This window comes from Notamacropus eugenii, chromosome 7, assembly GCF_028372415.1.
Source record: "Notamacropus eugenii isolate mMacEug1 chromosome 7, mMacEug1.pri_v2, whole genome shotgun sequence".
In the NCBI taxonomy this organism is placed as follows: domain Eukaryota; kingdom Metazoa; phylum Chordata; class Mammalia; order Diprotodontia; family Macropodidae; genus Notamacropus; species Notamacropus eugenii.
The window spans coordinates 151,167,273-151,188,646 of NC_092878.1; the positions used below are offsets into that span (position 1 = coordinate 151,167,273).

At 42.0% G+C, this 21,374-nt stretch overlaps 1 protein-coding gene across 5 annotated transcripts in view; it reads left to right on the top strand.

The window, feature by feature from the left end:
- The window catches only part of NUP54 (nucleoporin 54), a 29,436-nt gene that overhangs the window by 686 nt on the left and 7,376 nt on the right, over positions 1-21,374 (top strand). The window contains exons 1-11 of one of the 5 annotated variants that reach the window (XM_072624097.1): positions 820-1,153; positions 2,040-2,123; positions 2,237-2,368; positions 5,104-5,330; positions 6,726-6,913; positions 8,886-9,082; positions 13,302-13,356; positions 13,981-14,074; positions 16,042-16,149; positions 17,916-18,035; positions 19,101-19,984. In XM_072624097.1, coding sequence (XP_072480198.1) covers positions 1,075-1,153; positions 2,040-2,123; positions 2,237-2,368; positions 5,104-5,330; positions 6,726-6,913; positions 8,886-9,082; positions 13,302-13,356; positions 13,981-14,074; positions 16,042-16,149; positions 17,916-18,035; positions 19,101-19,142 — 1,326 coding nt within the window. In that variant the 5' untranslated portion in view covers positions 820-1,074 and the 3' untranslated portion in view covers positions 19,143-19,984. Of the gene's footprint in view, positions 1-210; positions 373-819; positions 1,154-2,039; positions 2,124-2,236; positions 2,369-5,103; positions 5,331-6,725; positions 6,914-8,885; positions 9,083-13,301; positions 13,357-13,980; positions 14,075-16,041; positions 16,150-17,915; positions 18,036-19,100; positions 19,985-21,374 lie in introns of those variants that run through there. The other 4 variants (XM_072624098.1, XM_072624093.1, XM_072624095.1 and 1 more) reach the window with 4 other exon arrangements.

Here is a 21,374-nt window from a genome sequence, read left to right on the forward strand (position 1 = left end):
CGCCCGGCGCCCGACGTCCTGGGGGAGAAGGGGAGGGGGGACTCCCGCTTGTTTGGGCCGGCGCCCCGCCCCCCCGCGGTGCTCTGCAGTGGGGAGCCGGGGCCTGCCCTCGGGGAGCTGCCCGTCGGACCGGACTCTGCGATGCTTACGTGCTTTCTTTTCTCTCTCTCTCTCTCTCTCCCTCTCCCCCTCCCCTTCCCCGCCCGTCAGGATTTGGTGGGCTGGACGCCGCCAGCTCCACCAACAGTGGGTTTAATTTTGGGGGTTTCGGCTTAGCTGCCAATCCTGCGGTGAACTTTAATATTGGGAATTTCGGCGTTTCCACCAGCGCCGCGGCCCCCTTCAGTTTTGGTAACCCTCTGGCCAGCGCAGGTAGAGAGCCCCCCGTCACCTCGTGGATGGCCTAGCAGGACTCCAAAAATGCGCTGCCCCTCCCCCCGCCCAGCAGGGGTGCCCTCGGGCCGCCCCTCCCCCCACCCAGCAGGGGTGCCTGCAGGCCGCCCCTCTCCCCGCCGGATTGGGCCCGGTGGTCCCGGGGGGAACCCCGAACCCCCGTCCCCGCTGTGGGCTTGTCATCGAGCCAGCCCCCGGAGCCCGCCCCCCCATTCTTGGACTCCTGCGGCCATGTGTCATCGTCCGTCCGTCCGTCCATCCATCCTCCCTTGTCATCCGCGTGCTGTCCTCAGAAGCCGCAAATCGCACAAAACAGCCCCTTCCCTCCGTGTCTGAGCCCGTCAGGAGGGATTGGGTTAGACCCAGACACCGGGTTCTGAGAGCAGCCGCCGGGCCGCGTGATGGGCAGTTGTGGGTCTAACTGGCAGAAGGGCGCGCACAGGTGTGTGTGTACCTGCCAGGCGTTCGGCTGCTTGGACATAAACTGAGTGTTCCGTGCTCTTACCTGGCGTGATCGGCAGCTTCGTGCCCTCTGCCAATTTAAGAAGTTGCCTTCAGAAATGTGTTTGCTGCTTACAGCTAATTTTTGGATAATTCTTTAAATTATTTTGCGAATCCCACGTTGTACGAGCCCCACGTGTTCAGGCCATCCTGTGCCTAACTTTGAGCAAAAAATTTAACATGAAAAATGACAGAAAATTTCCTGGGACACAGAAGTCATGCGTTGTATTCTTCCTGTGCTGTTTTATTAAATTACAAAGTACTTGCGTTCTTTTTAATTCCTTCCAACAAGTATTGGTTAAGCATGTGTACTGGTTGAAGGCACTGTTCGGGTGCTGGGGATTCAAAGATGAACAGGCTGCTCTCAGGGGGCTTACAGTCTAATGCTGTAATACCGTTTTACATGTTAACAGTAGAGGAAAATGGAGTTTTGTGTGTGATTTGTGCTTCTGAATAGAGCTACAACTCGGCAAAAATAAATGACAGTGTTAATTATGGTCTATTTTATAAAATGATTCATTGTTTATCTAAAAACACTGGCATTTCCATTTTTATTGATCACAGTCCATGTGTTATCAAATCACTTACATCACTATCATATTTGTACAATACTTCGCTATTTTTTTTTTTACCATTGACAAATATAAACTAAATTAACTGTTCAGCTTCTTTTATGCTGTGGTAAGTACGTGAAGTAAATCCTCCATTGATGATAAATTGTGCCCTACTGAGCCCTTTAATTATACCTTTAGAAATACTTTTTTACTCGAAATTTCAAAGTATATTCTTGAACTTTGCATATTGAAATGGAGGTCTTCAGCCTAGTGTATCTTGCTGAATTTTAAGTGTTGGAACCAAAACAAGTGAGAATTTGGCCACATATGAGATGTTTGTTAAATTGTCAGCATCTAAAATACTGTCAGGATTTTTTTTAAAAGATCTTTTTAATGTTCATACATGCATGTCTATAATATGTACACACAATATACATGAGATTCTTTTATAAAACAATGTACTGGAATGTTGATGTCAGAACATTTTTATAAAATAGCTTACAGACCCCAGGCTAAGAATAGGGCCGCTATTTAACAGCAAGAGCACACTCCTAACCATAGTGTCTCCATGTTCTTTCTTGTGATCACTAGGCACGTTTGGAGGATTTGGGACGACCACCACCACGGCAGGTTCTGCATTCAGCTTTTCTGCTCCTACTAACACCGGCACAAGTGGTAAGAGCCCAGACTGGACAGAGTTAACGATAGAACTAAACAGCCTTGATTCGGGCTAGTTGGGCAATTGCGTCTTTGGTGACACTTTTGTAAACCCGATTTTTTCTTCAAAGGACTCTTTGGTGCTACTCAGAACAAAGGTTTTGGATTTGGTTCTACTGGTTTTGGCACAACTGCAGGAACCAGTACTGGTTTGGGAACCGGGCTAGGATTTGGAACCTTCAGTACCCAGCAGACTCAAAATAGTAAGTATGAGAAGGTTGTTTTACTCCTTAAAAATTCGTGTCAGGTACTGTGTTCTGAGAAATCAGAATTTAATCCTGAACTGTTTGCTCATTTCATACTTTTCCTCATTGTATGACCTCTGTCATATGGACTCAACATATTTGTGTTATCCCCCTTTAACTGGGCCGTCCTCATAGTTAACCCTTTTATTGCTCCTTAGTTGATTCCCCTTCTCACTCTGCAAGTTTCTGAACCTTTGCTTCTCTCTCCCCCACCCCCACCCCCCTTCCACGCTCTCTGCTGAGGACCTTGCCTCTTCCTTTGCCAAAGGGTCATTTTCTTCCCCTCAGAACCCCTGGATGGCATCTTCTGCCTCTTTTCCCTGTTCTCTGACAAAGAAGTGACCCCTCTCCCTGCCCAGGCCAGCGATTGTGCTCATGACCCCCTGCTTCTCTGTCTGTCTTGCAGATTACACCTTCCATCATCCCCTCATCTCTCAAACCTTTAGCCTCTTCTTATCACCTGGGTCCTTCACTGCTGGTCTCAAATGGGCCCAAGTCTCTTCCATCCTTAAATATGCACCTTATGATCCCCTTGGGTTGTCGTCCTCTCATCCTCTGTCTCTCCTCCTCAGCCAGACTCATTCAAAAGGCTGTCTATACTTACTGCTCCTGCTTTTCTCCTTTGAGTTCTAGACCCTTGGCAGTGAAGTTTCCAACCTCAGCTCTCAATTAAAACCTTTCTCACAGTTACTAGTGATCTCTAAATGGCCAGTTCTGACAGTCTTTTTTTCTGTCTTAGTCCTTCTCTGCCTCTCTACGGCATTGTACAGTGTTGACCACACTCTCCTCCTGGGTGCTAGCCTTTCCAGGTTTTTGTGATGTGACTCATTACCTTGTTGAGATTATTTTAAAGGCTTCCTAATTCAATTTGTGAGATTTGAGAACCATCCACTGCCCCCAGCACTCAAGTCCCTCCTAAATACCACTGTCTAAGTAGTTTTCTCATACATAGATCTGACCATACGATACCCGTACTCCACCTGTTGCCTCTGGGATAAAATATGACCTCCTCTGTTTACTTGGAAAACCTATACAAGCTGACCCAAACCATTGTTGTAGCCTCCTTAGACATTACTGTCCTCCCACACGGGCAGGCCTTCTCTCTGTCCCTCACATGGTCCTCTCCTCTTCAAACCTTCTGTTTCCTCCCTCTGCCTCCCAGAAAGAATCCCCCCCCTCCTAACCCTGCATGCTGAGCACCGCCTTGTAACACAGCCTCTGCTGAGCCCTCAGCTGCTAGTGCCCTCATGCTGTAACTACCTTGTGTTGATTTGTATTTACATATCTCTATGGTGAATTCTTTTTTCTCCCGTTAAAATGTAAACTTCTTGAAATTCAGGATTATTTCATCCTTTGTTTTTCTACCCCTAGTGTTTAGCACAGTTTTTGGCATATGGGTAGGTACTGAATATGCTTGTCACTTGCTTGAGAAGTAATAATTTAAAAGGGATAAAAGGCCTGTTACAATTTACAAATTTTCCCAGTCAGTAGTTTCAGGATCATAGAATAGCCATTTTGATAATTATCCATCCTAAGGTCTCCTTCAGATGTTTCCTGCCTCACCCCAATAATGAAGTTGAATTTCCAAGTTGTAGAGAGGAGAGGAATAGTAGTGTATTTTCTTTATTTCTTGAAGTAATGTATTTTCAGTTATTGTATGTTACTGTGTATAATATGACCTGATGTATTGGTTGCTTGAAATTTTTTGCACTGAAATTCCTTCAAGTTTAGGCCTACATTTATCACAAAGGTCTCCCTTTGTTCTGAAGACTAAGAAATTGAACTCAGAAAACAAGATGAATCTTACCTCTCTATGTACATGTGAAAAATTTTGCCTTAGGGTAGTACTTCATTCCATTATAGTATGATTTAGTATTAAGTGTTCTCATCCATGGTGAGTCAGATCATATCCCCTGAAATAATTACATGTGATAAAGCCTGATAGAACAAAGTCTGACCATCCTTTAAGGGTAGTACGTTTTTATAGAAGTTTCGATTCATAACCAAAAGAGATGTATTTTAAAAGACATTTAATGCAGCAGATAAAAACAGTCTAAGCATTTGTGTTGATCTTTGAAGGCCATGGCTCAGTCTTTACATTTTCTATGGAGAATCAACTCTAAAAGAAACTAAAGTCTGTGTCCTGCTGTAGATATGCTAACAACTTGGACCTTTGTTAACTTGTGGATATATTAAGCTTTTAGTAAAAGAATATTACGGAATCTTACCTACTGTAAAATAAATTCAAGGATGGCGAAACAGAAGCCCCTAAAATATCAGAATGGGGTAATATTGATTAGCAGTCCATTTCCTAACTCCTCTGTATTGGAACCAATGGGAATTTGGTCGTCAGAGCAAAAGTGCCAGCAGACATTTGTCCAGCTGTCTACAGTTTACGAACTGCTTTACATACGTGATATTAGAGCCTGTTTTATGGGCCACAAAACTGAAGCTTAGCAAAGTTAAGGCACTTAGTCATATAGCTAGTAAGTATTGGAGGCAGGATTTGAATATAGAGTTTCCTGTCTCACACTCTTATCCAGTCGGAATTATCAAAAGCATTCAGCTGAGCATGTTAGTGGAAGACAGTGTAGTTACTAAAGGACAGATGCCTTCAAACCTTTTGTTCTGTGTTTGCTTTGATACAGACTTGGTTTTATTTTTAAAGAGTAATGTCTCCATCTCTTCCTCAGCTTTAGGTGGTCTCTTCAGTCAGCCCGCCCAAGCCCCTGTCCAGTCTAACCAACTGATCAATACAGCAAGCGCTCTTTCTGCCCCAACACTGCTGGGAGATGAGAGAGATGCTATTTTGGCAAAATGGAATCAGCTGCAGGCCTTCTGGGGGACAGGCAAAGGGTACTTCAACAATAATATTCCACCTGTGGAGTTCACCCAGGAAAATCCCTTCTGTAGATTTAAGGTACGAGGCTCATCTTTTTCAGTGTTAATGAATGTAATTGTATTGTAATGCAAGCTGCCATAAATAGGAGATAAGTTTATTGCAGTGTTTAGAGCAGGCCTGGGTCATGCTTTTTGCTGGCCATTAGCAACCTAAACATCTGCTCTCGGTACTTGCTTATTATGAGTTCTAAAGCAGACTGGTGTGCTTTGAGACATGAGCATAATTCTTTATTTTCTTACTGCATTTCTCTGATTTGTCTGTTTTCTTGTTGAATTCCCATAACTAATGTAGATTGTGGCCGGTGTCTTGCAACCTCATTAAGCTCCTGAATTTCTTTTCATTGCTTCTGCTCTCTTGTTGAGAGCTGTAGTTTGTTCAGTCAGAGATTCTGCTGCATTGTCAAGGTCTCTTAATTGTTCAGCAAGTGCTTTAGCATCTACAAGAGCTTTTTCAATTGTGCAGCTCATTTTCTCGTCTCCTGTTCCTCTGCTACCACCTCCAAGTCAGGCTGTAGGCTGGTTCTGCTGGTGGGGCCCCAGCTGCCTCTGGAGGGCTGGGCTCCACTGTTCCCTATGGGACCACAGCATGGGCTGTGTCTCCTCAGCAGGTGATGGCAGAGCCAGCATCGAGAGGAGGCAGCCGGATCCACCCCCCATTGTGGAGTGGGGGCTGGGCTGCTTATTCTCAGAGATCTTAATATTAAGAAACTCATAGTCTAAAAGCAGCTGGTTGGTACAGTGGATAGAGCATTGGGCCTGGAGTCACGAAGTCCTGAGTTCAGATCCGACCTCAGACACTAACTGTGCGACTCTGGACAAGTCAGTTCACCCTGTTTGCCTCAGTGTCCTCGTCTGTAAAATAAGCTGGAGAAGGAAATGACAAACTGCTCCAGTATTTCTGCCAAGAAAACCCCAAAGGGAGTCATGGAGTCTGAAAGGACTGAACAGCAGCAAGAGAACAACAGTATATCCTGGTAGCTGCAGGCACAGAACTGACCCAGAAAGTGCTCTAGGAACCATGGCAAGGAGCGGCCACAGCTGAGATGAGATGATGTTTGTAAAGAGCTTGGTACGGGGCCTGGAAGGGAATAAATAAGTGCTTAATAAATGCTGGTTCTTCCTGCCAGGGAGAGCGTGCTGTGTGTACCAGGTGAGTATAATATAAGCTGGAGACAAGGAGAAATTTAGAAAAAAGTGTTCTAGGAATATCTGAGGCAGTTTTAAGGGGAAGGGGAGGGAATAAGCATTTATAGGCAAGCCATAATTTGGAAAATTGAGCCAAACCTCGTATCACTGACATGTTCATTTTTTAAAATGCTGTTATTTTCATTTTAAAGATGGAGAAATGGGTGACTGGCTTGAGATCTGCGGTTTATCTTTATAAATGAGAGTTTTCTGTGTTGTCTTTCTCCAGGCAGTGGGCTATAGCTGCATGCCCAACAATAAGGATGAAGATGGCCTGGTGGTATTAATTTTCAATAGGAAGGAAACAGACATCCGAGGCCAGCAGCAACAACTAATAGAATCGTTCCATAAAATTTTGGGAGGAAACCAGACCCTTACTGTCAACGTAGAAGGGGTGAAAACATTGCCAGATGACCAGTATGTATGCACAAAGGGTTTTGTACATTTGTGTCCTGGGTTTGGAATAAAGATGTTATGTTATCACAATTTCATACAGGTTGTTCCCACGCCTTATACACTGTTTTCTTCCTGAAACATTAAAATCACAGAATATTTTGTTTTTGTTTCAATATTTGTTCACCGTTTATGGGAGAAGGTGAGGTTGGTGACCTTACACAGCCCTCCCTCACTCAAATCAAAGTCAGCTGCAGGTCATGTCATCCTCTGGATGTCATGGTCCTCTTCGAGAATGATGGATAAACACAGCCACAACTGTTTATGGAATGCTTTTACTCATTTTTCTGTAGGTTTTGAAATTCTTTACTTAATACCAGTGGTCTTAGTTGCATTCAGTTAACCATCCACTTAGAGGAGAAAACACATGTTACTGTGTGCATTAGATGTTATAAAATTTTTGTAAAGTTTTGGGAGCTTGAATTGAGAATTGCTTCTGTGTGCAGTCATAATAAGTAATAGCTGATATTAATGTTTTAAAGTTTACTAAATCTCAATTGAGCCTTACCACAGCTCTATGAGCTAAGAACTATGGGTATTATCACCTTCATTGTGTAGATGAAAAAAACCAAAGTGGCTTGTTTAGGGTAAGCATCAGGGGAGATTTGAGTCCAGCTTGGCATGATCCTAAATAGGCACTGTCCTGCAGTCTAGTTTCTTAAGGTGAAATTATGAATTGTTCCCAAGAAGATATAATAAGCTTAAATGGTCATATAAAAAACTTTGTTAAATTGACTTCATTTCTATTCAGCAAATAGAAGTGGTTACTGATTACCAAGAGCTGTCCTAGGTGCTGGGGAAGGAATGAAGTTTACACATAGCACACCTCAGTCAGTCTTCATGCATCTTGGAGAGATGTCAGATATACTCAGTAAAGTTGACTGCCAGTAAGTACATTAGAAAGTGCCAAACCAGCCAAACCTCAACCTCTGTGAATGTCATTTTTACTGAGACATTGTGAAAAGTTTCTAGGAGGGAGAGACCATTTGATATGCATTTTACAGGATAGGTAGGAAAACGGGGGGAGGATAGAGAAAAAAAGTAAAGAAAGCATTTTTTCCTGGAGCCCAGACCATCAGAAGGAGTAAGCTGAGATCGGATTGAGAGGCAGTCTGATGGCACTTTATAAAGGGCCTTAGATGCCAGGCAAAGAAGCTGAAATTTTATTTGTTCATCATTAAAGAGCAAAATGTGATCAGATTTGTGGACAGAAGGAAGATGAGTCTGGTAAGGGCAGGAAGGATAGCAGAAGGGGTGGTGTGTTAGGGTCAGCCAAGGAAGATGGGAATGACCATTGATTTCAAATGGTTTTTAGTAGTTAGCTCTGTAAATTACCTGGTTCTGCCATCCTGATTGGCCTTTTCTTTGTCCTCTCACAATGCTCTCCATCTCCACACTTTTGCACTGGCAGTCCCTCACACCTCCTCACCTCTATCTTGTAGCTTTTCCTCTCCTCCTCTGAGATCCAGCTTAAATACCACTTTCTGCATGAAGCCTTTCTTGATTCTCTCTAGTTGAATAGTGCCTTTCCTTTAATTAACTTCACATTTATCCTATACTTATATTTACTTGTCTCCTCCATTAGAATATAAGTTCCTTGAATAGAGATTATTTTCATTTGTTATATCTCCCACTCCTGGATGCTTAATTAATAATTATTGATTGATTATGACACTGTCAAAAGTTGGAAGGTTTTAATAAAGGACTTTTCATGCCGTTCATAAAATTTCAAAGGTAACTATATAATTTTGATACCACAATGGGAAGTTAAAGTTTTCTTATTTAAGGTTTAAAAAAAAGCCTAATATTCTGTACCACAGCAGTCATTTTTGATACTAACTACTCCATATCCTTTTCTGAAATCTGGTATTTGTATTTGTATCTGTTTCTGGAAGATACAAGCTTGATATCTTATTATCTGAAATTTTTTTTTCAGGACAGAAGTTGTCATATATGTTGTTGAACGTTCTCCAAATGGCACATCAAGACGGGTTCCAGCTACAACACTACATGCCCATTTTGAACAAGCGAATATAAAAACTTCATTACAGCAGCTTGGAGTTACCCTTTCCATGACCAGAACAGAACTCTCCCCCGCACAGATCAAGCAGCTTTTGCAGAATCCTCCTGCTGGTATGTACTGCAGAGTTTAAGATTTGATCTCTACACTAAACGAGAATCTGCAGAGATGTTTTTCTGCAGAAATGCTGAAGGTCACCTGTGATGTTTTTGTCTCGGCATAAGGTTTTTTAGGGGGGTGTTTAAAAACTCAGACTACTGTGGCCATTACAGGTTTTAATGTTTCTGAATTTAATCAAGAAATTTAAAGAGTTGACATTTACTTTGCTGTCTCAATTACACAAAATTGACATAATATTATTAACTAGTTAATAACCATTAACTCAGTAGTTTGTGTTACATTTATAATAAAAGTTAAAAGCAACAGAAGTGGGTGTTTTCTACCAAACACGTCCATTCTGGCTAATTGAAACGTTCAGTTAATAAACAGTCACAGAAGTAGAATTCCCTACTGTGTGTTAGCAAGCATCGTGCTAAGTCTTCATGTGGATGCAGAGATGAATAAGACACAACACTTGACTTAAGGATTTAGTCTTGGGGAAGCATGGGAGAACACGGGGTGGTCTGGAGATAACAAGATACGTTTACAAATAAATATGAAAGTTGAAGGTGAAAGTACACAGGAAAATGTTAAGAAAATTAAAAAGAGTTGAAAGATCACTTCTGTCTGGAATATCATGGAAGATTTCACGGAGAAGGTGGCATTCCAGTTTAGTTGGCAGAGTTTGAGAAAGGGCTGCAACGTTTGAGGTGGGTGAGATATTGTGAGGGCTGCCGTGACGGCACGGGATTCGGGGTATCTAGGTAAAGCTGTTTTGGCTGAGCCATTGGGGGAATAAAGGAGGTAATGGCATAGAAGTCTGGAAAGGTAGGTTGGACCCAGGTAATTACAGAGGGTCTGAAAATCCAAGTGGAGAGTTGAATGTTAGGCAGCAGGCAGCTGGAGGCCATTGGGGGTCCTTGGAACATCAGAGCCATTTGTCTGTAGCTGTATGATAGAGAGGTTATTCTGGCAGTTGTGTGTGTGTAAAGGAACGGAGGGACCAGCGAGGCTCTTGCAGATAGTTCAGACTCTAAGGAACAAGGATCAGTGGCCATGAGGATAGAAAGGCAGAGAAGGATATAAAGGATGGTGGAATTAATGCCCCATTAATAAGTGATCATATAAACGACTCCAGTGTTTCAAGCCCAGATGACTGGGAAAATAAAGGTGCCATTAACAGAAATAGGAAATATACTTGAGGAAGGGGAGAAAGGATGATAGGGTCAGATTTAGATCTAGGAACTTCAACAGGGCACTGAAGCCACCAGGAGTGTTGAGTTGATCAGCTGTGTCAAATTCTAGGAAAAGGTTAGAGGGGATGCAGATAGAAAACATGAATGTAATCATCATTGATTACCTTTGAAATAACTAAGTGATGGGAATTACAAAGGGTGAGGGTAGTGACAAAGTGAAGGAAGCCATTGTAAACTATTCTTTCTGGAGGTCTGGAAGTGAGAGTGAGGAGCGCTGGGATGGCATGGTGTGATCAAGTGAAATTTATTTTAGAATGGGATACCAAAACATCTTTGTAGGAAGAGTGTGAGCCAGTGCCAAGGAGAGAGATTGATGATGTGAGGGGGGATGAGAATGGAGCAGGGATCTAGAGAATATGAAAAGGAGTGATATCAAGAGTTTGGGTTTGCCTTTCCTCACCCATTCTTTCCTCCTACCTTATCTAGGCTAACCCACCATTCCCTTTCATATCCTCCAGGCTCTTCCTTTCATTAATGGAGTGAAAAGAATATTACCTTTTCTTGACATCAGCAAACCAGAGCATGTGTAGGGGAGGGCAGCCAGCACTGAGAAGGAAGTCTGGTTGAAAGAACTTGTGCTATTTCTCCTGGAGAGAGGATGTAGGGAAATGAGTGCGAGAGGCCTCTTGATCCTTAGAGGTGTGGTTGCATCACATCAGGACCTGCCTCCATGTTGCAGATCACAGCCCATCCATGCCTATCATTCTTGTGTGAATCTAGTACCTGTCCTCCCATATGTTAGCCACAGAGGGATCCATCTAACGGGCTGGAGATTTTCCTTGCTGTCTACTGACATTTGAGGCACCAGTGGAACACTTTGGATGGACATCTGTCATCCATCGTTCTGTCCACATGACTAGCCCCTCTCTTTCTGCTAGCCATTTCCACGATGACTCTTATACTCTTGTTCTTTGGAGTTCTTCTTTGAATACATGGTATACCTTGCTCACACCCACCATGTGCCTTTCCATTACCCTCTGTGATAAAATATTTTTAATTCTTTGGAGACAACTGTATTTCATGCCTTGTTGCCATATAGCAAATACTATTAGTATTAAAAAGATAGGCTTGTACTTTCATAGGAAGCTTGAGGTCAAATCAAGGAGCTTTACAATTTCCTGAAAGCAGCCCATCTTTCTTTCTTTTGCACTTTTTGTACTAGACATGCATGGAGTTGGACGGTTAGAGTTGAAGTGGGAGGCATTTAGGGTTAGAGCCTCTGAAGCTCCATAGGGTGTCCATCCAAATGCTTGTTGAAATCTGGACAGTAGCTATTCTCCATCCACTTGGACTTTCCTGTGTGTATGGTTAGGCCAGATTCCTCTCATTCTGAGAGGACTCTGCAGAGATCTGGAGCTTTATGTAGTCAGTACAGCGTCAGAAAAGAGGAGCATGTGGAGGACCTTGGGATCCACAGGGAATCCGTTTTCAACTTGTCCTCTGCTGGATCTCTCCCATCCCGCTGTTTAAATACTTCTGGCAGCATGCCCCTTGGTGTTAGTTGTGGCTGAGTCTGACCCCATTTGGGGTTTTCTTGGAGGGGTTTGCCATTGCTTTTGAACTTACTTTGCACATGAGGAAACTGAGGCAAACAGGGTCAAGTGATGTGCCCAGGCCCACACAGCTGTTAAGTGTCTGAGGCGGCATTTGAGCCCAACTCTGTCCACTGAGCACTGTTTGTCCCTTACCTGATGTTTGTTATCAGAGGGTTGTGGAAAGGATTATTTCTGGTAATCTGGAGCTCTTTCTTCAGTTATTTGGATGCTGCTGTTCTATAGAAGAAAGATTAGTTAGTAATTCTGCTTGGCCCCAGAGCATGGAAATGGGACTGATGTTTAGAAACTATAGATGATGAATTTTCAGCACTGTCCACAAAGATTGATGGACTTATTCCAGAAGGTTCCATTATCATTCTGAAGGTATTTAATCCAGAGATGAATGATTTACTGGTTAGGGATTTTGTAGACAGATTTTGTGCTTCAGGTAAAAGGTTGGACGAGAGGATCTCTGAAATCTCTTCCAACCTCAGGGAGGCCAATTCTAGAGAGAATACCGCAAGCAGAACCAGGGCAGGGCATCTGTGAGCCCGTGGCAATGGTACCATCCTTTGAAGGCTCACTGCACTTTTAGATAAGGTATGTGCTAAGCTATGCTAAGGCCTCTGTGCAACAGAGAGTGGAATTTTCTGGCATTAAAAGCATATATTTGCTTGTATAACTGCCATCAGTTTGCTTGCTATCTTGGGGAGGGGATGGAGATGGAGGAAGGGAGGGAGAAAAATATGAAGCTCAAAATCTTGGAAAAAATGAATGTTAAAAACTACATTTACATGTAATTGAAAAAAAAAACCCAAGATACTGTTAACCAACAAATGTGTACTTGTAAAGAAAAATTAAATTGACCCCTTTTTTGTGTTCCTTCACTTCACATCTAGCGTGCCCCTTCCTACCCACCTTGCCTAGTTATAGTTCTTAGAAGTGAATTCCCTAAAAGAGGAAATGCTTTTCACTATAATTAGTTAAAAATTTGGCATTTCTTAGATTGGCTCATCACTTGTCTGCCTGCCTTTTGCATTTTTCCTGAGTTTATTCTCTAAAACTGTCGTTGCTAATATTTTACCCCCAAACTTACAACTTTTGCCACAGAAATAGTCAAACTCTTCTGCCATTTTGAATTCTTATGCATTGTATTGTGTTGTGATGAATTTCATGGTGAATTATGAATTTTAATACGGCTTCCTAGTGATCCTTTATGACAAAGAAAAATAAAAATGCCTTTTACAATCAATTTTTTCTTTATTTTCCCATTATGCTGTTTTTTTTAAAAAAATACATCACCATATTTCTGTTGTATAATTATGGTCCATTGACAAATAGGGAATTTGTGTATTTATATATTTGGACAAAATTGTAATATACTTGTCAGAAGTAATGTATTCAGAAAGATTTATATTTAACCTTTTTTCATTCTCTGGTAGGTGTTGATCCAATTATCTGGGAACAAGCCAAAGTGGACAACCCTGATTCTGAAAAGTGAGTCTTTCTTGATGTAGTAATTAATTTGATAATATTAATATTGCTTGCTACTTAGGAAGCAGGATAGAGTACAAGAACATGTTAACGAGTGGAATTTATTTTCAGTGGGTTTAGTAACATTTATTCTCATTAATGTTTGAGTTTTGGAGCTCAGGAGGTGTCAGACTTGGAGTTAGGAAATCCAGGCTCTAATCCCAGAGCTGCCACTGACTAATGGGGTGACCTTGGGTAAGTAAAATGTTGTTGGACCAAGGTCCCTGACCTCTCTGAAATTCTTTTGTTCTGATAAAATCAGTGGTCAGAGTTGGCCTTTGAATCTGGGAGACCAGAGTTCAAGTCCCATGTCTGATACTGTGGCCTCTACTAAGCACTCCAGGGAGCTTCGCTGTCCAAGGCCAATGGTTGTTGATTGTTCTTGGTAAAGGGATTTTCCTCACCAGAGGTTCCCCACAGCAATGAAGTCACAGATTCCAATCAGCACACTTTGAAGCTCCAAGTGAAATCAGCAGTTTTATTAGCTGTGAGATTTTGATGGCAAATGTCACGTTATCTAGTAAAGACTTTTACAGTGTCAGTCATTTGTAAATGTCTGTATGGAAATTCAGCACCTCGTTTCTGTAGGCTGATTCCTGTGCCGATGGTGGGCTTCAAAGAACTTCTGCGAAGACTGAAGGTCCAGGATCAGATGACAAAGCAGCATCAGACCAGATTAGATGTGAGCATTCAGGTTTTCATCCCCTGGGACTGGGAGTGGTGCCATGAAGTAGTAGAGAGATGGGATTCCTGTCATAGTGTGCGTCCGACCATGCCTTGGGAAGGCAGAAAGTCTCAGCCAGATCAGACTGGGGATTAACACTTAGTAATTGTGGCTCTTCACCTTTGCCTCCTTTGTAACACACAGGCATTGCAAGAACATGAAATTACCAAATTATTTTATATAAATAATTATCAGATTATTTAAAAAAAGATTAAATTGGTGTTTCTTTGACTTATGGAAATGCTTTGAAGTATAAAACAGCTGGATGTGTGATCCCATAAATGCCAATGATTGTAACAATGGAAGCAGCTTAATTAGTTGGTCACTTCTAACACCAACAAGATAATGCATGTTTCATCATGAAACTCCAGCGTATTAAAATTGTTAGTCTGTTCTTTTTGTAGTGTTGTAATGAGTGTTACTTGTGATAGGATTAATGAAGAACAAGGAAAATTTTGAAAATAATTTTTCATGTTTAAATCTGCTTCAGAATGTTTTACTTCCCTTATATACTAGAATCGCAGAGACTTGGAGATGAAACAGGCCTTAGAGGCGCATCCAGTCCAACGTCCCACTGAGAGAGGAGCCCCCTCTCTAGTAACTGACACACAGTCACCTAGGGACTGGCCAGAATGTTATGGGGAGGTCTTTGCTTCCCTGAGGAGCCTGTGTTGTTGTGGGACAGATGTGTTGGAGGTCTTTATAGTAAACTGATACCTGCCTCCCTGTAGCTTCTTTTTTATTGATGCTTTAAAAAATTTTCCCATCACATTCATTTCCAGATAGATCCCTTCTTCCTCCTCTGTGCAGGGAGCCTTTCTTTGTGACAGGGACAAAGAACAAAAGTTCACCCAAGCTGAGAACCCTGTATCACCAGTGGAGTGTCCCCCTCACTGGGCCCTAGAACCATAGGGTGTTTTCTTCACTTCGATGTTTCGTTGTTTCCTGGTTTTGCCTACTAGGATTCCCACAGCTCGAGCCTATCTTCCTGTGTTTCTCTGAATTCTCCCTCTTTGCATCTTAGTTATGCAGTGCACACTGTAATCTCTTTAGTCCCAATGCGCAGGCATTTAAGTTTGTTGCTACCACCAGAAGTACATGTGTAAAGATTTTGGTGCGTATAGGACTTTTCCCCTTACTTTGACCTCAGGGTCAAATTCTAATTGCTTTTTTAAAGTGCATTTTCCAGAATGGCAGCCCCATTTCATGGTTCTGCCTGCAGGTTATTAAGATGCTTGCTGAAGATAATTGTTCTTCTCCATGGACTCAAGTTGGTAGTGGGGAGGGTGCCCTAAATCTGCAAGGTCAGCCTCCCCTCTCTGAACCTCTCAAGGTTCTTGGTTGTTGGTGTTGAGTTCGGTGGGCCTACCACAGGCTTCTGGTGGGAAGGAAGACACTACTTCTGGTATGTATCTATTATGATGACTTACAAAGGCAGCTCCTGAGTTTCTAATTTGGTATGATTCTGGATTTCCTATCAAAGATTTTAAAAAAGAGTGAAAAAGAAGTTCAGCCAAACCAACCAACAGATGTGTCAATTCTGAGAGCACATTTATACAGAATCCCCCTCAGGCCACCCCCATGAAGGAAGGGTAGTGCACGCTCTTAACTGCTGAGGCTTGTTCTTTGTCGCTATGATGAGACTGTGGCACACGTCTAACCTCATGTTGTCCACAGGCTGGATGGTGACATGGTTCTATAAAAATGACCTAGCCTTCTTCACGAGTTTAATGCACCCCTATCTCCATAGTACCTCTTTTTCCTTGGAGTGATCAGGGGTCAGGTGAACCTCGATGATCTCACTTGTTAGACTTGTACTTCGGTATCTACTAAATTGTAGTGTCCAGCACTACTGTGGTGTGTGTTAACCATTTAAAAGTGAGTCAAAAGACCATTGTAATAATTGTACTTTTTTTTATTTGTAGATTATATCTGAAGATATCAGTGAGTTACAGAAGAATCAGACCACCACTCTGGCTAAAATAACACAGTACAAGAGGAAACTCATGGAACTTTCCCATAGGACCTTGCAGGTAGGAACAAGGCGTTACTTTCAGGGCTGCTGTAACCCAATTATCTGATTAAAAAGCTGGTCTCATGTCCTTTTCTTGTAGGATCCATTTTCCCTTAAAAATGGAAAAGGCCTATTCCAACTAGACATATCTGAAAGGTTTGTCTGTGCCCTTTTAATAACATTTGCTGTGTTTTTCATTTTATAGAAAGGGGAAGACTCATAAAGCTTGGTCACAGTCAGGCATGCGTTCCATCTGTGCCATAGAAGCCTGTCACCAGGAGTAGATAGTGATGGTGGCAGCAGCTCGAGCTCTGCTCGCTTCTTTCTTTTTCTTTTGTTAACTCTTCTCATTTTCTGGTTTTTCTCTTCTTACGTGTTTGTTTCTCCTTTGCTTTTGTCTTAGAAACTTAGCTCCCAGCAAAGGACAGTCTTAGTCCTTCTGGAGACTTAGGCCATGACCTGGCACTTAGTGAGTGCCATCTGAACTCTGGTGGCTTGTGGGGTCACAGTAGTCAGAACTCTCAGAGACTTGAATGGTCTTCTTATCTAAGGCCTGCTCAAGGCCAGAGAGTTAGAGGTCAGCCATCACCCAGGCAATGAGTAGGATTGTGATCTAAATTCAGCTTTAAGATGTTCTTATTCTTGTAACTGTAAAGCAATAAAGATGAACTTGGACTTTTTAAAAAAAACCCACTAAATTCTAGGTTATTAGAATTGGGATCACCCCTTAAAACTTGAAGGTAGTTTTAGGACAAATAAAAATTCCTACGTCACATATTAGGTAACTATTTTGAATGAATGTTTGTAGACTTTTATTATGTGAAACATACATATTTATCAGCCTGAGAGATAAAATGTCTACACATGCACAACCATGTTAGCAGTGGCGTAAGAAAGTGGTTAGAGTGTTGGACTTGGAATTGTAAAGAGCAGGTTCAAATTCAGCCTTAGACACTTAATAACTGTGTGACCCTGGGCAAGGAAATCACTTTAACTTTTTTTAGACTCAGTTTCCTTTGCTATAAAATAGAGATCATACCCACCTCCCAGGATTGCTATAAAGATCAGATGAGACAATGAATGTCCAGTGTTTTGCATACTCTGCAGTGCTATTTATAAGCATAAGCCACTGCTGTTGTTGTTATAGTCAAAGAACCTGGCTGCAGATCCTGCCTCTGCCACTGATTGGGACTTGGGAAAATCACTTCACCTCCGTAGGCTCTGAGGTTCCTCATCAGCAACATGAGAGGGCTGTCTGGGGAGCCTGTTCAATCCTTTGGCTTTTAAATCTAGATCAGGTCACAGATAAATCTAAAATGAGGCATGAAGAAGTTGGAACCTTTAGAGCTTAATCTGGTGGTCTGCGGCATTGAACTTGAAGTGCCCCGGCTAAGAATTAACACTAGGCTGGATAAACTATTGATTCTAAATGTGCTGGCCATTTATGTACCTAAGTTGAATAAGATCTTATTCAAGTGTGACAACTTTTCCAAATATTGTTCAGGATAATTCAGATTTTGATTAAGTGAAGTTGAATTGGATTTGAGATAGTCTAACATTAAAGCTGCTTTTATTTTCCAAGTTTTATTGATGCCTTTGGTTTTTATGTGAATCATTTTTAAATATACTCCTCCACCACCCTTGCCCATCCCAGTGACTTTTTTTTATAATAAAGGAAAAGAGCAAAGTTAAAGCTGCTTCAATTTAACACAGAAGTAAAATTCTGTACCTGAAGCAACAGAAGAGGAAAAAGATCTTGCCATTCACGTGCCCTTCCTGTTCCAGGTCCTGATTAAGCAGGAGATTCAGAGGAAGAGTGGTTACGCCATCCAGGCTGATGAAGAGCAGTTACGGGTACAGCTTGATACGATTCAGTGTGAGCTAAATGCACCTACACAGTTCAAGGTAAGCAAGTCCAGGCTGTGCTTGGGTGACAGATGGACACAGGACCAGGGTCTACAGCAAGTAGATCTGAGAAAAGTGTTAGAGGAAGCTTCAGAGAAAGGGCCCCACTCCATGCCCTCATCTCTGACAGAGAGGCTTTTTCTTGAGAACTTCCATGGTAGAGATAAACCTTGGCCTAAGTACAGACATGTTGGGGTCCCCTAGACCATTTACGGGAACCCCTGACCCCGACCCAAGGCTCTTGTCTGGCAAGAGGCCTTGATCTCATGAGTAATGAAATGGGGCGGGAGACAAAGGTGGTGAAGACTCCGTTTTATTCATCTAAATCACATGCATAAATAGTCTAACCTACGTACATTCCTAAGCCTTACGTAGGACCTATCACCTATCACCTATCACCTTTCACATTGAACCTATCACCTATCACCTTTCCTTGTATGGGTGTCTTCTCCACTGGACATCCGGAGCCAGGACAAAGAACTGCCACGTTGCAAACAAAGACGAGACCCTTCCTCCTGAAATCCATCTAGTTCTACCCCTACTGACAAGCCCCTAGGTTATCTAGGCAGGCTCTCAGTGTGGCGTCCTGAAATGGATAGGGGTCGGCTCTAACTTGTCCCGTTACAACTCCCCCTTTTTGTTTTGGTACAGTTGTTCTTTCATAGCCAACACGGTATGTTTAGTGGAGAAGAGGGAATTACGGATTGTTAACAATATCCATTTTAATAATATTGGTGTAATAGCAACTAATATAAGCAATGTTAGTACTCCTGATCCTAATGAAATTAGCCAAGTTTTTAGTGAGTGCCAGGGATCAGCATGTTGGAAAAAATCTAAGATATTTTGAGCAGTTTTATGTGGAAGTAGGTCTTCATGGGAAGCCTGATTGATATTTTCTGCCAATTGAATCAATTGTTGGAGCTCTAAGGTCATATTATCACTGATTACACCTTGTAATTGAGCCCATATCTTTTCCCATGCCATTTCAGTTGCATCATATTGTTTTGGAGTAAGACAAAAAGTATTGTACCTATAATCACATTGCAACTTTGATTGTAATTCTAGATATGCAACTTCATGTCCCAAGAACAGTACTGCTTTCCGTAAAGCACGAATAGCATTGTAAAATTCCTTATCCATTTGAGCCTGACGTTGAAATCCTTCTGAGACATTGCGCATGAGATCATGAAGAGCGTTTGCTTCCTGGACACTATTCTGTGTGTTAGAAACAGACATTGCGAGAGCAGTAGAACTAACAATTAGTTCAACTAATGAGGTTATACCTAACACCACACATGAGATACATCTTTTGAATCGCATCAAACTTGTTATCTTTTGATCTAATACTTACATAATATTGTCAGCCAGAGTGCAATACCATCCTTGTGTTCTCACTACTGTGAGTGCATACTTTGGCCTAGCAATGATGTAAAGCCTTCCTTTATCAAATTGTGGCCCCATGCATTCATGTACTGAACAATTCGGACAATTTAAATTGAATATCCCTGTCATATTCATGTGTGGCACGAGTGTAGACTGACTTGCACGATCCCACATAAAGGCATGAGATGATCCTAAACACACTCGCGCTGTAAGACTAATATGGTTTGTAATTATTTTACCGTTTGGTCTTACAATAATAAATGGTCCTACAAAACTTTGTACTGTCTGCCCCCCAATAGCGGCAATCACCCGTTCAATCCCTGCTGTATCAGAACCCTTGTTAGTAACATATCTAGGACTAGGATATCCTGAGACATAGCAATCTGGCCTAAAATGCGATAGGTTGTGACATGAGGTAAGACTCTCATTATAATGCTCTAAGAATAACACAGTCTGTTGACATTGATGTGACTGACAATCTTCAAATGATACAAAACCTGAATAATTACAATAAATGGAGACATAAGGATCATTTCTCTTGCTATGTTGTGGTCCAGATCTAGAAATCACTTCTCGTTTTTGCCCCATGTCTTGTGCCCCATTCATTTTTGTACAATATGGTCTATGTCTCAAACCTATTTCTCGTTTTTTATCTGTATCTTGTCCCTCAATGACCCAAGTCCATAGGCGAAAAAGTCTAGAGTCCCCTCGATAAGCTAAAGTCTCATGTCCCAGAGTTATATTTGCACACCATGTCGTATCGGCCGCTACATTATTAAAAACCCATGTAGTACCAGTCCATCGTCCAACAACCTTCTTTTGAAGACAGAGCGGTAATCCTGCGATCAATCCAGTAAAGTTCATCCTTGGCTGTGAACTATTTGATTTACCTATAGATTCAAAACCTGTGCCCCCAAACATGCATGATAAACTGCCATGTAATACTAGTGTTGGTATCTTTTCACCCCATCTTATGGCCCTCACCCACGGAGGATTCGGGATGAACGCCCAGTGATGTGCATCCCCACTTGTCTCCTGGGTCGGAGTTGGACTTTCTCCGACCCCAAGAGTCACTAAGAGAAACAGAATCAACTTCCTCATTTTGAAGACAAAGACTTATTTGTTCTTCCAGCTTCTTTCTCCACTTTGCTGCTCTCGGTCTCTTGCCCTGTGATTTTCTTCTCGTTGTCTCTCTCTTCTATCAGCCAAAGCCGGTGTACTGGTACCCACTGTTCTTTCTCTTTTCCTGTGGAAACATAAGCGTAACCCTTTCCCCATATGATTATTTTTCCTGGACCATGCCATAGTCCTTCTGCATCACGCCACATGGCCTGTTTTCCTTCATTCTCTATTTGTGTTTTTTCTAGAAGTGAAGTAAATTGAGAGATGCCTGAGGGCCTTGTGTAATTCCCCCTTTTTGTTTTTGCAAGTAAACCTTGAGGGAACGATTTGCCCTTTCAACAATGGCTTGACCTGTAGGGTTATAAGGAATGCCAGTAACATGATAGATGGAAAATTCATAGCAGAATTTTTTAAATGCAGCTGACATATAGGCTGGGCCATTATCTGTTTTTAAACATTTTGGCACTCCATGATTAGCAAAACATGCTAGCAAGTGAGTTGTCACATCTTTGACTGCTTCACCGCAGCGAGCAGTTGCCATAAGAAAGCCTGAAAAAGTATCTACACATACATGTATATATTGAGAATGTCCAAATGATGAATAGTGAGTGACATCCATCTGCCAAATATCATTTGGGCAGTCACCTATAGGATTTTTTGGGTGTATAGGTGGTGGTGGGAGAAACGGAGCACATTGGGTGCACGCCTTTACAATCTGCCTTGCTTCCCTTTTTGTTATGCCAAATAAATGTCTAAGAGATCGTGCAGACAAATGAAATTTAGAATGAGCTAATATTGGAGATGACTCCGCATGAAAAACTTGCAAGGCTTCAT